Source organism: Malurus melanocephalus, unplaced genomic scaffold (genome assembly GCF_030028575.1).
Source record: "Malurus melanocephalus ecotype Western Australia unplaced genomic scaffold, MMel_1.1 scaffold_101, whole genome shotgun sequence".
Lineage (NCBI taxonomy): Eukaryota > Metazoa > Chordata > Aves > Passeriformes > Maluridae > Malurus > Malurus melanocephalus.
This window is the reverse complement of record NW_026623333.1, coordinates 2,253,350-2,268,408: the sequence shown is the minus strand read 5'-3', so window position 1 is coordinate 2,268,408 and position 15,059 is coordinate 2,253,350. Positions and strand designations below refer to the sequence as shown.

At 37.5% G+C, this 15,059-nt stretch overlaps 1 protein-coding gene across 2 annotated transcripts in view; it reads left to right on the top strand.

The window, feature by feature from the left end:
* SLX4IP (SLX4 interacting protein) overlaps positions 1-15,059 on the top strand; it is a 71,473-nt gene that overhangs the window by 50,208 nt on the left and 6,206 nt on the right. For both annotated transcript variants that reach the window (XM_057369022.1, XM_057369021.1), the window contains 2 exons: positions 3,522-3,599; positions 5,455-5,543. In XM_057369022.1, coding sequence (XP_057225005.1) covers positions 3,522-3,599; positions 5,455-5,543 — 167 coding nt within the window. The remainder of the gene's footprint in view (positions 1-3,521; positions 3,600-5,454; positions 5,544-15,059) is intronic.

Below are 15,059 nucleotides of genomic sequence, written 5' to 3'. Positions count from 1 at the left end.
ACGTATTTACTTTCACACTGTAACGTTAAAAATTTATCCTCTGACATTTTCAATATATGTGTTGCAATGATTTATTTTGTTGTTACTTTCCAAGTGTAGGGTCAGTCCTAATCCACAACAACCTGTCAGAAATGTGAAGTGTCTGGGCTGGAGGATGGTGTAACAGACTGAAAATATTGAAATAGGTGCCTGTCAGATATGGAAATGCTTTGGGGGCAATCAGCCTTAGGCTTGTGCTGAGGCTTTGGACAAGACTGGAGAGAAGTGGGGAGCCAGGCAGGTGCCAGATSGTGCTGGGGAGTGAACACCTGCCAGGCTGCTGCAGATAACTCAGCAACTCAGGCATTTTCCCAGGCTCCCCCATGAAAGGTCCGTAAGAGCCGTGGGAGAGAGCTTCCCACTGCTCCACACTGCACCTCAGCTGCCTCTTGGCAGCCTTCTGGAACCTCCAGTCAGCTTGGCTGTGTCTCCTTTGGAAAACAAGTGTTTCCCAGTGTTGCGGAGAGTTGGTGTCTGATACTTCCTCTCAGTGTTGTGGGACTCTGAAATGCAGCAAGCAGGGCAARTTACTTTTCCCTTAAAAGGCAGCAGTCACTGGTGCCTATTTCAGCTGAAACTGAGCTGTGGCTTTTCTAGAACCACTTTTATGCCATCTCATTTTGGGTCTATTTATTTTGTTGGGGTTGGTTTGTTTAGTTTTGTTTTGTTTTTCTTGTTTATTTTTGGATTTGATTATTTAAGTCCCCAGTTTTCAAACAAGAAAAACAAARCTCCAAGTTACTAAATACAGTTTTATTTCTGCCTGTGTGCTGGTAATGACAAATGGAGCTTTGTCTGTGTTGCATGGCAAAGAGGAAACTGAAGATGGGATCAACAAGGTTTGCTGAGCCCAGGATTTGTGAATTTTATACATTAGTGGAAGCAAAATCATCAGTAGCTTGAGGTTCAAACTTCTATGTTGTACTCAAAAAGAGTTAGTGATGGAGCATTTGGTACATATCAGCTGGTCTGTCCTTCCATGATATCATGAACAGATTTAAACTCATGCTGAGTAACTGTAGAAAGTTTAAAAAGCTGTGAGTTGTATGGAGTTCCTGGATAAGAAGGTTTGCTTATTTTTAGTGTCTTATTTCATGAAKCAGAATGGTTAATTGGATAATACATTTCCTCAAAAGGAGGTTAAAGAGGTTTTCACCATTTTTATAGTTTTGCAGTAACTTCGACAACTTCAAAACTTTTCAAACAACTCCAGCTGACTACAGACTAGATCATATGTCATGTACTARAGGGTTTCAAAACATTTTTTGAGTGTAGCTGTGTGTATATTTTCAAAATACAGGTATCGTAAATGTAGTGCATCTTAATATTTTCTGAGGGTTAGCAACAAGTAACAGYAAATATCTGTTCAGGCCTTTTCAGCCAAGCAGTAAATAATCATGGAAATGAAAATGATTTTCTGGTGTTGGTCCCACTGGGCTGAGCTTATTAGTCAGGGGCAATTCCCTGTGAAGCCTTTATAAGACTTTCAGACTTGAGCTGAAGCTGTAAAAATAGTTTGTAGAGGTGTCTCGATCTCTTACATAATTCATTATTTTGTCAAATCTGTGGTAGGTGTTCTTTTCCACAGAACAGTCGCTGGCTGAATCAAAGGCYTTTAAAGAAGAATTTGAAACTTTGTTCAGTCACATGTGATTAAACTCTTAACCTCTCAGAGAATACCAGGACAGCAAAAAAAAAATAAACAGATGTACATGTCACTGATTTATAAAAGAATTTCAAGAATGAAGTATCCTGCTTTTCCTGTGAAAAACAAAAATTCACACTTTTTCATTTTAGATTCCTTCAAGAAAAAACCCCAAAATATGTGGAATATCACAGACAAATTGAGGTGGAAAGAAAAACWTTTAACATTTACTGTCTGAAGATTTGTTTTCCAAGTTGTATTTTTAGGAATGTTACTTTCTCAGCTTTCCAAGGTCACAGTGGAGGATGTTGTTATCACACTAATAACTTATTTATATACAGGGCAAATTYTTTGATTTGACTAAGCCTACCAGCAGTGATAAAGAATTGCAGATGCCAAACTGGAAATAGCTAAAAGTCATTTTCCTTAATTGTTCTTTTAAGCAAACAGTTAATAAAGMTGGTGGATTACATCCAAATTTTTCTCTAGTGCTCATCGTTTTTAAGGGATGGTTCAACTTGTCACATCTTGACTTGATCTCTAAAAGGAAGTCAAATTTTGGGTRTCTTCCTGAGGGGAAGGAAAAAAGATGGCTGATAAATTTCAAAGGGATTGATTGTGATAGTTCTTAATGAGAGGTGAGGCTGAACAGCACTCGATGGTGAACTCCAGAAGATCTGGTAGAAATCAGAGAGTGGTTGACCCTGCAGGAGAGGATGTTCATTTTGGGGCTTTTACTTAGAAATAAGGCATGCCTTGGCACTTGCTCAGTAGGGATTGAGACTGGAACCARCAAGTTTTCCTTCTTTTTAAATGGCTGCATTAGAGGAACAGCACTAGCACTTAATATTCTAACTTATCTGTGCTAATTGCACCTAAGGTAGCTGACTGTTTCAGAAGCATCAGTAATTTAAGTCTTGTAACCCCCATCCAAGTTAAGGGAAATACCTCTAACCCTCTTTCACACTTTCATTTCAGTGAGGTGCACAGAGAGACTGGGAAGGATGAGTCACAGATGCCAGGTTTTTGCACTTTTAGTGGGAGTTAAGTTGCTAAATACCTTTATGAATCAAGTGCTAACTGATTTACTCAGGTCATTTGGGAATTTAAGTAGAACAAAAGTAAAAGCTGATTTCCTTGGTCTAATATTCTCTCAGCCATAATGTAATCCTTAATGTCCTTTTCTTACACTCCTGGTTCACAAGGATTTCTGTCATTCTTGGGAATAGAAACTGGAAATGCCTCTGGAGGTTACAGGTASCTGCTGAGTCAGCCAGGCCAGCTCTGGCTACAGTACACACTGAGGAGTTCAAATGTGGGCATTTCTCACTTCATTCAATGGAACTGTCGATAATTAAGCCCTTTCATGTGAGGTTTTGTTTATAGCTAGTTTTTTGGGTTCTTTTTTCTACCAGCTTTAAGTATGTCACCTTCTTCTAGAAGGCAGGGAAGTAAATGGACATCTGGACTGTTCTTGTAGAATAGATATGAAAGCATTGTGTACAGCACTAGTGTCCATGGCACCACACTATTAAGCAAATGACACCTCTGATCAATTAATGAGATTAAATTTATTTCTGTGGTTGGTTTTCAGAACTTGCTGGTTTTTCATTTGTGTAGATTTTTGCCCTGTTTCAGACACTAATTTCTTGAGACTTCATTATGAGAATTCAGCAAGTTCTTTTGAAAAATATTCCATTAAAGTGAAATTTTCCTTTGTATTCTTGAGCTGCCGCTGCCTTCTCTCAATCCTGTCTTAGCATATGTGCAGCACTTTGAGAGCTGAATGCCCAAGATACCCTTACAGTTAATATTATCCTTCTGTTTTATGTTGCAGCCAACAGTTTGCACATTACTGCCTACTTTATGAAGAGATGGGTTAATCTCCGTTGTGCTCTAGGGAAACGTTATCGTGGTAAGAAATCAGTTTCTTATAAAATTACTTAGAAGAGAAATAAAGGGAACATAACTAATACTTTGTCATATTTTGGTCTACTTAATAAAWTTTTTTTTCAGAGCTTGGGTTTTTTGGAGGTCTTTTTTGTTTGTTTTTTTCCTGAAAAAGAAAAAAAAAAAGAGAAGAGTTTCTTGAGATAAGATGCATTTTCTTTTTAAGCTCAATTTTAAATTTGTGTATGCCTTGCCCCAGGGTAATCAGCTCAGCCACACCAAAATTCTGTAAGTATGATGAGACTCAGCATTTTCCTGAGTCTGTGCAGGGTGAATCAACCAGAGGTTGCAGCATGAATCACTTCATTACTGCTCGAGTGTCTTGTGACATCAACACACAGTACAAGTGCATGCAGGAAAGGCTTTCGTTCACCTCAGAGCTATAAAATCTTTACACAGGTGATGTCATTGGACCTTTTCTTTATGTTTTCTCAAGCCAGGATGCTCTGGAAGGAAGTGATATCAATCCTGTCCTGCCAACAGCAATGCAAAGGAGCTAGAATGATCACTGCCCTTTGTGCTGACCTTTTTTGCACTAAAAAAAAAAAAAAAAGAAAAATTCTTCAAAATAGTGAATACTTGAATGGATATTTTTAAGGAATTTCTTGTTTTTATAGGAATTCATTATATTCATAAATGTTTAAATCTGTCTTCAAATGCTGACTGGTTGTTTTTAAAGTCCATATTGGCTGAAGAGATCAATCAGAGTGTTGAATTTAAATATTTCATCAAACTTGTCCTGTTAGAATAGAATGGCAGAGAGTCTGCATTGGTATCTCAACATTGTTTACTGTCCATTMAATTTGAACTGGAATACCTAAAGATACCTGCATTTTGCTAGCCAGCAGATGAGCTTGTTATAAAATAAAACATTRCAAACATGTTACTGGAATGACATGTTGCCCTACTCTTCAATTCTACAAAAAATATCTATGAGATCAACCTAATGTTTTTTTTTCTGCAAGCCTTGTTTCTTTCTTGTCCCACAAAGATAGTGTTATGGCTTCATTCTGAAGTATACAAAACTTAAAAAGTTATTAACTCTCTTTCTATAAGAACAAAACAAAAACCAGCAATAAAAAAAAATCAGAGCTGAAAATACAAAGATACTGATCTGGAAATAATTTCATATGTAAAACAAGAAAAGTATCCAGCTGTGCTCTTCCCATAATATTGCCAGGTACTGAATAAAGCTTTGTCTCATTGTTTCTAATCTGAGAACCCTTCAATTTTAATCCTTTGTAAATAGAAACTTTGTTGTGCTCCTAACAAACCATGTGATCTTGAGTAAAATGTGTAATTCAGTAGTAGTTAACCAATTTGTTTAATGACTTYAAAAATCTTTGTAGTCAGAGTGTGAAACACTCTGCCTCGGCCTTATGCTGAAGTTTGATGCCAAGCCCTCATTGAATGTTGTTCTGGGCTACAAACCTAATTTACAGCTTTTGTGATGAAAAGACTCATCACCAGAATAGCGCAAAAGAAATCCTTGTTAAGTGGTTTGTGTGTTGGTTCTGTCTGGTCTTTCTGTCCAGGGSTGCAGGTGGACTAATTTGCAGCCCTGACTGTCCTCTTGGGAACTCAGTTTAATCTACTTATTGATTTTTTTGAAATGCTTTATAAAAACAAAACAAAAGGAGGGTGGCATATTGAAAAGAGTAGGTGAGAAGCTAGAGGGGTGCATGAAATGAGCTAGTGTGCAATTTAAAAAACAAGTAATTTTGTGTACTAAAATAATTTGTGTATAGGTTGTTGTTATGAAAGTGGTTTTGAAAGTGGTTGTATYTTTTTTAATCCTCTTTTCAATTCTTTTTGTGTAGAGCTCCGTGTGTTTCCAGAGAAATTTGTAGTTTGTGTCAATAAACTTGACTTTGATCCAAGTGCTTGGATATGTGAGAATGGTGTATTGGTATGTACAAAACCGTTCTATAAATTTTTGGGTGTTTTACAGAAGTGAGAGGCATGTTCATTTATATATATAGATGTAAATTATTCAGGTATTTGTTACTGTCACCTTGGCACTAGAAAGTGCCATTAGCAGCTGGGCCAAAGTATTCAAAAGRACATCCTGAAGTGAGCCTAAGGCAGGCAAAAATGGGAATTTTGAAAGCTCAGCATTTTCTGAGCTTTATAACACTTAGAGGRAAAAAAATGTATGTGGAAAGCAGGGTATGATTTTAGCATCTTGATTTAAGTATCTTTTTTTTTCCATTCTATTTTGTCCTTGTAACATTTTGCTTTCCAAAGTTATAATGTAGCTGTTTGTAATGTCCATGGGTTTGTTGTATGTTCTCTTAGCACTTTCTCTGCACAACTCAAGTGGATCAGTTCTGGCCCTGCTGGGAAAAAAATCCCCAAACATTTATGGAGGAAAAGGCACTGGTGTGTGGTTAAATACCATAAGCAATTCTACTTAAATATTTCATCCAGAAGRCTTCATCAGGGTCAAAGGCTTCTGAATTTTATGCTGCAGTTAAGTGCTGATTGCCTCAGGAGTGCTCACAAGGGCCCAGGTGCTGCTCTRTGGCTCACACTGAGGGTCACAATTACACCCTGAGGTCTGGGTGGATTTTTGGAGTTGATCTTTCATGTATTAAAGTGTTTTTGACCCTTGAAAAAAGGGTTTTCCTTTACTCATTCAACTCTTCTTTTTTTTTCTTAATACCGGGAAGGGTGTTCCTATTTATAATGCTAATTGCAGATTTTCTTGTCATGATTCCTAGCTTAGTGTGCATATCATTAAATGTCACAGAATSAAGCAAATGTTTTTCATACTGTCAGAAAAAAATAATCTCTCTGCTCTAGAAGTACTTCGCTATTTTGAAAAGTATTGCTTTTTCAGTGTTGTCTTGAAAACTACTTAATGCTTTAAGGAGAAAATCCTGCATTTTGACTGAGAAATAATTATGGGGGTTTTTTTCTGCTTAAATAACTTTTCTGAGCTATCCAATTTCCCCCATTTGATATTTTTAATCTTTCAATAAAATAAAAGCTGAGTAGTTTGCTTTAGTTTTTCTGTGATTCTGTGTAGGAAGGAGAAGAAATTAAAAAATACAATGTTATGGATTCTAGCCTTTCTGTTTCAAAATTGGATCTTGATCTATGGAAAGTCCTTGTTTAGAAAGCAAGTTTAAACACTTTCATATTTGAAAACAAAATGTCTCTTACTGGGATCATAACCTAATCAATAATTAAGTCTTGGGAGTTTACTTACAGATGCAMCACATGTGCACAGACCTGTTGGTAGGAGAGAGTAAGAGAAAATTATCMCTAAGCATCTTCCCTGATTTGGCAAGATGGGTGCAGACCCTCAGATATTTTGGACCATCTATTTAATTCATACCACTCTTACTTAAAGGGTCCACTCCAGACTGTTTTGTTGTTCCAGAACTCCTACAGCATGTTTGTACCAGATTGGTCATATACTCCAGYTGAGTACTTTGCCAGACTGGAGGAGTGTTTGATTGCCACTGAGTTTTTCACGTTTTTGGCAGTCCAGAAGAAAGGCAAAGAATCTGCACTTTGTGTGTGTCTGCTTTTCTCTATGCAGTTGAGCAGTGAGTAGGCTGGAATTCTAAACTCTGCCCTACAAAAGACCACCCAGAAGACCTTTCTGTTGATACACTCAGCATATTCTGTCATGGGCTGAAAAAAAGGCTGTGTTTTGTTTTCTTCTGTATGTTGTTTGGGTTTGAATAATGCCACTATGTTGGATGCAAGTTCTTTTAAACCTTCAATTAGCTCACACCCTTGGATTTGAGGACCTATTTGTGTTTTATAAAAAYACTTAACTATACATTAATGGAGACTTTTTTCACTTTCGTGTGTTGCTGTGACTGTGATTGACTTAGTCAAGCCTTAACGATTATTTATTTTTTTTAACAGTTTTTATGCTGATTTATGTTCTGGGTCAAGCTTTCATTCCTGAGCTCTGTCAAGACAAATCAGGCTCAGTGGTCCCTTTTGCCATTACTGGGAACCAGTTTTATGTCAGCYTGGTGCTCATTTTCTTCACTCATCACAAGTCTCTTCCTTCACCTGTCTTCAGCCCTTTATTTTTTTCCTTTTCACTGCTTTTTAGGCTATTCTGTGTATCTCTGAGGTCGACTGTGCTTAAACCATGAGTTTCAAGGGATGTAGCCATCTATGAAATACAATTTTTATGTCCTGCACCTTAGGAAAAATTATAATTAGWTTGCTTTTGAGATACTCACAAGCACAAACCTCAGCATCACGAGCTAGGATAACCAGCTTGAATCCTTCTGTGATGCCTTGTGTAAGAGGTTAGAGTGAGTTAGACAGTCTCTCTCAAATCAGCTCTAAACACAAACTAATAAAATATTTGAGAGCACCTCTAAGGAGCAGAGATGAAATTAACTGGAAGAAAATCTATTGATACATCATTTTCTAGGATGTATTTATAAATGGGTGTGTCTGTGGTTATATGTAAAACTTGGATTGCAGGCAGTAATAAGCATTTTGGAGRAAGGGAAATCTCTATTAAAGAAACAATATAGCAAGTTATTGAAATTACATAAGCAAATTGGAAGTCTTAAGGAAAAGATSGAAGAATGGGCTGGCTGATTAATGTTAAGTTTAAACATAAAACCATTGTTTCCTGTTTTACCAAACTGTGTTTGTAATCTTGAATCGTTTTATCTTGAAAAAGAAGACAGTTTTGGGAACATRGCAGAAGAGGAAACCCAGGGAAATATATATGAGCTCTGGAGACATTAGTCATCTTTGTCAGTGACGATATTTTCTCAATTATTATTATGTAGAGAGCTRAAATGGAAAATTGGAAATGGGTTATCTGGAGAAACAGTGGAAATGGAAATGGGTGGAAGGCTTATGAGCATTTGAAAATGTGCAAACAATGGAGTATTCATTGATAACCACATCRGCTTTATACTAGAATCTCTGAGAGGAAGCACTTCTAGGGGAAGCATGAAGGAGGTTAAGCTAAAGACGATATTAAAGTGAAAATTTGAAATTASCATTTGTATGAAATCAGAAAAGAAAGTGGTGAGTAGAAGATCCTGTCTTRGTTAAAAAAATCTTAGGGTTTCCACTGAGCCTTGTTAAGTTACAGAGAATATTATACAWAAATATTATTTTCCAGTAGAATATTGCTCTTAAAAAATCAAACCAAACAAGAAAACCCTTCACAGATACACATGAAGAAGAAAAGTGCTAAATATGTACCCAGTAAATCCCCAGAAGGGAAGTAAAAGGAAACKATTTCATCTTCCTCATACRTGTCTGATTTATWAATGGTGTAATTGTAATACACTTTYGGACAATCAGYGAATTTTCATTCTTAAAACTCTTAAGAGCATAAGTGACAGGATTTGCTTGTGTTTTGATTATGCTAGGAAGAGGCTTCTGATTCTGTCATTGAAACATGAACACCTAGCTGTAATTAACAGGAGACTTATCCCACTGGAGTGTATGCTGCTGAAATASTGTGTCTGTTGAAATGTAGAATGAAAACTTCAGATAGCAGCAATTTGTAAAGATTAGTACAAGACCTTATGTGGAATTTAGTTATCTTAAATACGTTAAAGACTTATTGTACGTGATATCAGATTGGGATGGGGAAGAAGGAAATGCTGGGAAATAGAATTGCACAATTCACACTGTAAGGGCTAATCTTGGCATGKGTGTKTRYATATCTATATATCTATATAAAATAKTACAGTAAAACTGCTGTGCTGGTGGGCTGCTACTGAAAAGGTCAGTCCACATCCCCTCTACATCCAGCCATATATTCCTTTCCTTTCTGATTACAATGGACCAAGTGATTCTTCACTCCAGAATGAATTAGTTCATTGACTTGATCTAGCAGATTTTTTTTTTATTTGTGAAGTTTCTCTGTTTTTCATTGGAGGGTTAGTTTTCCATCATGTCAGTTCCCTGAACCAACTCATCCTGTACCCACACACTTGCCAATTGTGATACAAAAAAATGTTGCAGGAGCATGCAGCCAGGATTTGGATGAATGGAGCAAGAAGCACCCTTTAGGTAGCAGCTGAGAGTTACCTGGCTTTGGAAGTAACATCCACAGCACATGTTAATGGTACTTTTGTTGTAATATTTGTCTTGTTGCTGTGTTTTTTATATCACTATCCTTTTTTAATTTTTATAAAATCCGATGTACTGGGATTTTAGATAATAGAATTCTTTTCAGTCATTATAGTAAACAGGAGAAAAACATTAAGCCATAGTTTGGTCAATATGAACAGGGTTCACTACTTCTTTCAAAAAGGTAGAGAGGGGAAATTGCAGTCTAATGAACTTTATCCAAATACCACATTAGTGGAAGAGGCAAAGAACTGCTTTGGTGAGCCTRAACTTTTGACACTTCAAGCTTCTGTCACTTTTACTCATCCTTCATGTTCTGTTCTCCTCCTGCCTTTGCTTCCCTGGACATTCTTGTCTTCAGTGTCTGTCAGTGCTGACGTGTGGGGAGCTGGGCTCATTCAGTGATCCCTCTGTAAACAAGGGGTGGTTTTGTTTTGGTTCTTCGTTGTTATTTGTGTGGTTCACTTTCAGCCAGATCCCYTCAGCGTTGATTCTTGACAGGACCAAGTGTTGGGTAAGGGTGAAACTTCCCTTTCATTGTTGGTGTAGCTTTAAATAATCTTGAATTATTAGRATACTGTCTCTGAGAAACTCCATCTCAGAGTAACGATCCTAAAGTCTTTGATTCAGTCATAAAAAAGAAAGCTAYAGCAGCTTTACAATATTCCCTTTTGTCCTGGCTGTCTGCCTCTTCTCCTTGGAGATTACCTCTTCTCTAGCAGCATTTGCCAAAAGGGCTGTGTGCCTGCATCTCATCTTGCTGTGTATCACAGTCTTGTGGATTCATGCACACCGAACTYCCCTGGATTTAGGCTGGTGCACTGAATTGCGGGTGGTAGCAGCTGGGCCATGTGTGTGTGCTCCCTTCTGCCAGCTCTGCAGTGGGGGAGGAACCTGCTGCAAAAGGGGAGGGAGGAGACCTGAGAATGGTGATGCTGTGAATTGCAGTGAGATTCGTCTGAACTTGTTGGAGTTTTTTCTTATAGCTTACCAACCGATTTCTTTTCTGCATGGCAAAAGCCTCACAGCTGTCTGCTGTATTAACTATCCAGAGAAGTGGACAAACGATGAAATAAAAACTGACACAATTATTTCAATTAGTCAAGACCGGAGAAGGCTTTGGAGAATTTCAAAGAAACCTCCCAGAGCTGGGTAGAGGGGCACTATGGCTGGAAATGAAAGTCATCTGTAGATAAAAGCACAGTATTTTTACTGAAAAGAGCAATYGCAGTGCTCATGCAAACTGCCGAGTGAATTAACTCTGTGATCACTGGAAAAAGGCCAAGATATTGCTGCAAGGAACTGATTGGAAAATCTTTGCTCTATAGCATTATTTATCTGAAAAGCAGACAGAATATTAGGGTATATATGGAATGAAATAAAAAGTAMTATTTATTGCCGTAAAGCCAACAAGTAAGTGGAATACATCTTCAATAAAAGTGTACCTCATGATGCAAAATCCAGGTGAAGCAGAGCAGAAATACAGATGGTCGTGTAGTTGCAGTACAAATGATTAAGCTCATAAAATGATTTCCATATGAAGCAATCTTCAAAAAGTAGGGACAAATTGAGTAATCTTTTACTCATTTTGGTAGTTGCTTCTTATACGAGTGCTCCAGTTGATTTAAATCYAACTACTTAGCAGCGTTCACAAGATCCAATTTGTCAAAGCCTTGTGGTTGTTTAAGATATTATCATCTGTCATCATCCTTTCACCTCCCTTGTTTTCCTCTCCCCTCTCACTCTTGCTGTCACAGCTTATGCTGGTGGTTCATGTGGATTTGAGCTGATTCTCTGCTCTTTCYTCTCTGCAGACTCGGAGAGGATGGRCACCCCTGTCAGAGGGGCAGGGAGAAGACTGGCAGGRATCATGTTAAAACTACAGGGAGTTAAAAGTTTTATTTAGTTGAGGTGCATCTGCAGGATTTTAATGGCTCTAGGACTTGAAAAGGTTTAACTTGCATCAGGTTTTGATAATAATTCTTGATATTCCTGTTTGGCAAAGAGTATTTGATAAGATTTTTAMAAATTGTTTTAAAGAGCAATCTGTTCCACAGCCTTCAGCAGAAATCTCTTAGAACTAATAGGAAGTTCATAACTTGACTAAACAGGAAACTGAACTATATGATGGTAAAGTTCATGGCAGGATTTTTGAGCAATTTTACAATGATTTGAAATTGTTTGGAGGGACAGATTCCCAATGTCAGCTCAGAAATCTTGAGGGTTTTCAGGTTGTTGTTGTTGGTGGTGGTGGTGATAGTGGTGTTTGGTTTGGGAACTAAGTAAAGCATTAAATTGTTGAACAGCAATTATTTCCTGAGCTGTGCAGTTCTCCTTGTTTTACATATTTTGCTTTTGTATAATCAGAGGATTAGTTATTCTTTACAAGATCTCCAGTTGTTGCTGCATATTGTAATAGCAAAAAAAAAAAGAAAAGAGCATAACATTGATGCTTTTTTTTCCAGATTTTTTTCCTGTAAGTATTTAAATTGTGAGCATCTGAATCACTATGTTATGTACATCATGCACTCTAAGGAGTATTCTCTTATGTCATATAACCCATGCTGAATCTGCAAAGGGCCAATGCAAAATTAGATTTGGTAGGCAAATAGAGGATCCTCATGCCAGATTGTGAAAAGCTATAGTACAGGACTACGGGGGTGCCTGTTTCAGATATTCTTTCATGGTTTGTAAGCTGGAGAAAGGGGTTGAGCACCACATAAAATTGGATTTTATTTATTTTATAAAAAACTCCTTCAAGTATGTGTGTCTTGCATGCATGTCCTCTTTCGTAACTACTGGAGTCAAGAACATAAAATTCATGGGAATGGCTAGCTGAAGATGCTTGCTTATAAGACATTGATTTCCTTTAAAAAAGTGAAAATTCACTGGTACTGTGCTTTAAATTTTTCTTCAGTGTCATTGAGAGAAGTTATTTTGGTTGAAAAGCTACTCCTCCATTTCTATCAGTGGRCACTTTTCTCTGAAGATAGAATCTGAGTCTTGTAGCATCAGTRTATAAAATCAGAATGATTAATAGCTTAATTACTTAACACTAATTTTAGCACTTCTTGCCTTCAAGCAAATACACATAGACTGTGTCACGTGCTGCTTGGCAGGTAAATAAATCAGTTGTTTCAGGAGCACTTCTGGGCCTTTAGAAAGTGTGATGGGGGTATTTGCTCTCTGTTTTAGATCAGTCTGATTTTATAAAAAGGCTCCCCTGCAGTTCTAGGTTTTAGGAAGAATCACATTTCATTTATTCTCTGCCATTTACAGAAGGAATTAATCTGTTTTCTCTTATTTAGCAAGCATTCAAATGCAAATCTAGAAGATCTCTGAATTTCTTACATTCAGAATAGTCTGGGCTTGCTGGTRTATATGAAACACAGTTAAAATCCAAACCAAATACTTCAAAAGGAAGAAGGCATTTTCCTCATAGAAATCATATGCTTTAAGCTAATCTGGTGRTGCCTTGGGGACCTTTGGAATGTTTGTAGTTGCCAGGACTTACRTATTGAGAGAGAAACTTGGGTTCACACCTTGTGTTTTAAGAAAGTAGAATGTGTATCATGGGGGCTTTAACAGACTGGGCTAATGCTTGGACTAAACAGTACAGGCCAGGGGGGTCTCCTGACAAGCAAAACTTAAGATCCATGGTGTCAGATTAAAAGGAATTTTGGTGGTAGATAATAAAATCTTTTGGTGGAAGACTGTACTGCKTCAGGAGTTTGATTTTGCTTTCTGTGCTAGGTCATGGGAAGGTTGAACAGTTCCTCTCCTCCTGGAGAGATGCAGTTTGCTCTGGTTATTACATTCTTTTCAAGATTGAAATTGGAGTATTTTTGAAAACCACCAGCATTCCTTAAAAATACCTACTTCAAAGGCAAAGCCARTACTCCAGTGTGTAACATGGAATGWTCTTTAATGGTTTTTACTGGAATCTACTGACTTTTAGAGCAGGACAGTCAATTTTAAAATCTAGAGCAATATTCCACAAATCCGATCAAGGAACTGTATTTCAGGTTGAGAATAATATCCATTTCTATACTTGGAAAACTTCTGCAAGTGTTTTATGATGTGGTCAGAGTTCGTAAGTAGAACTGCCAGGACTGATGCATCACTACATTGGAAATGCAAAAAATTTGCATCTTGAAACTGTGGGAAGCTTTTCCTTCATGTGGTTTGGGAGAGGGCAGGAGCTGAGACCCAAAGTCCTGTCTCTGTCACTTTTTTATCAGATAGTAGTATCTCATCCATCCTTCCCTCACAAGCCTCCTTGCTTGCTTTAAGGGGCTCTTTTTATTTATCAGATTGGAAGGAGTCCTGTCTGACCTCCCTGATCTGTCAGTCATCTCTTAGGACACCTCTGAAACCTAAAAGTTATCTTTGATGGTTGAGCTCATGATACAGCTTGAAATGATACTATGAGAAATCATGCAATTGTAAGCTTACATAAAGGTCCCCTAAATAAGTGCTCCTGTGTTATTCATTTCACTAATTTTAGTTTTATTGTGWGTGCCTGGAGTAATACTTTAGTTCATAGCTTTGCCTGTATTATTATCTTTATAGTCCCCTGCCATTTGCCACTGTGATAGAAAAATTGATTTTTTTGAGCCCATTGTTGTATTTTGATGACCCACATTGATAAATGCATTTTTAAGACTCTTTTATTATGGGATTGGTAGCTTTTTTTGTTAACCAGACATAAAATTTAATTATCTCATAAGCTCGTGGCACTGAAAGAGGCAACTATGAAGTATGACACCAGAGAGGCAGGAGAGGGGAACAGCAGTGTTCACATTGGAAACCTTTCTTTCAACTGGGAAAAAAAAAAAAAAAAAAAAAGGAGTATTTGAGTATAGTGTCATGCTGAAAAGGCCAAAGATTTCCCTCTGCTTCCAAACAATGATTTGTAAGGGTTCCTCACAAGTGCCCATCCTTGGGTAGTTCTTTAACAAATCTTCCATGCTGTATTGCTGAATTCAGCTGTCYTGGACAGAGGTGGAGATGGCAGTGACTGCTTTTATGTTTTGGGAGGTTTCTTTTCCAACCTGAGTGAGTAGTAAGCTGAGTAAGATAGAAAAATATAGAATTTTCAGTCTGATAAACCTTAAAGGAAGCATATTCTGTACCTGACAGTCATATTTCTCTGTAGGTTTTGATAGAAACCCCAGACATCTCTTTGGATAAGTATAAAGGATCTTAAAATCAGGTTTGGGGAGGCCAGTATCATGAGCAGGTAGATGGGTAAGACTTGGTAAGCTTCACTTCTGCAGACCCTTTTCTGCAGTTTYAGTGACAAAAAGGACTGAGCTTACCCTGGGATTTTAAGAGCACA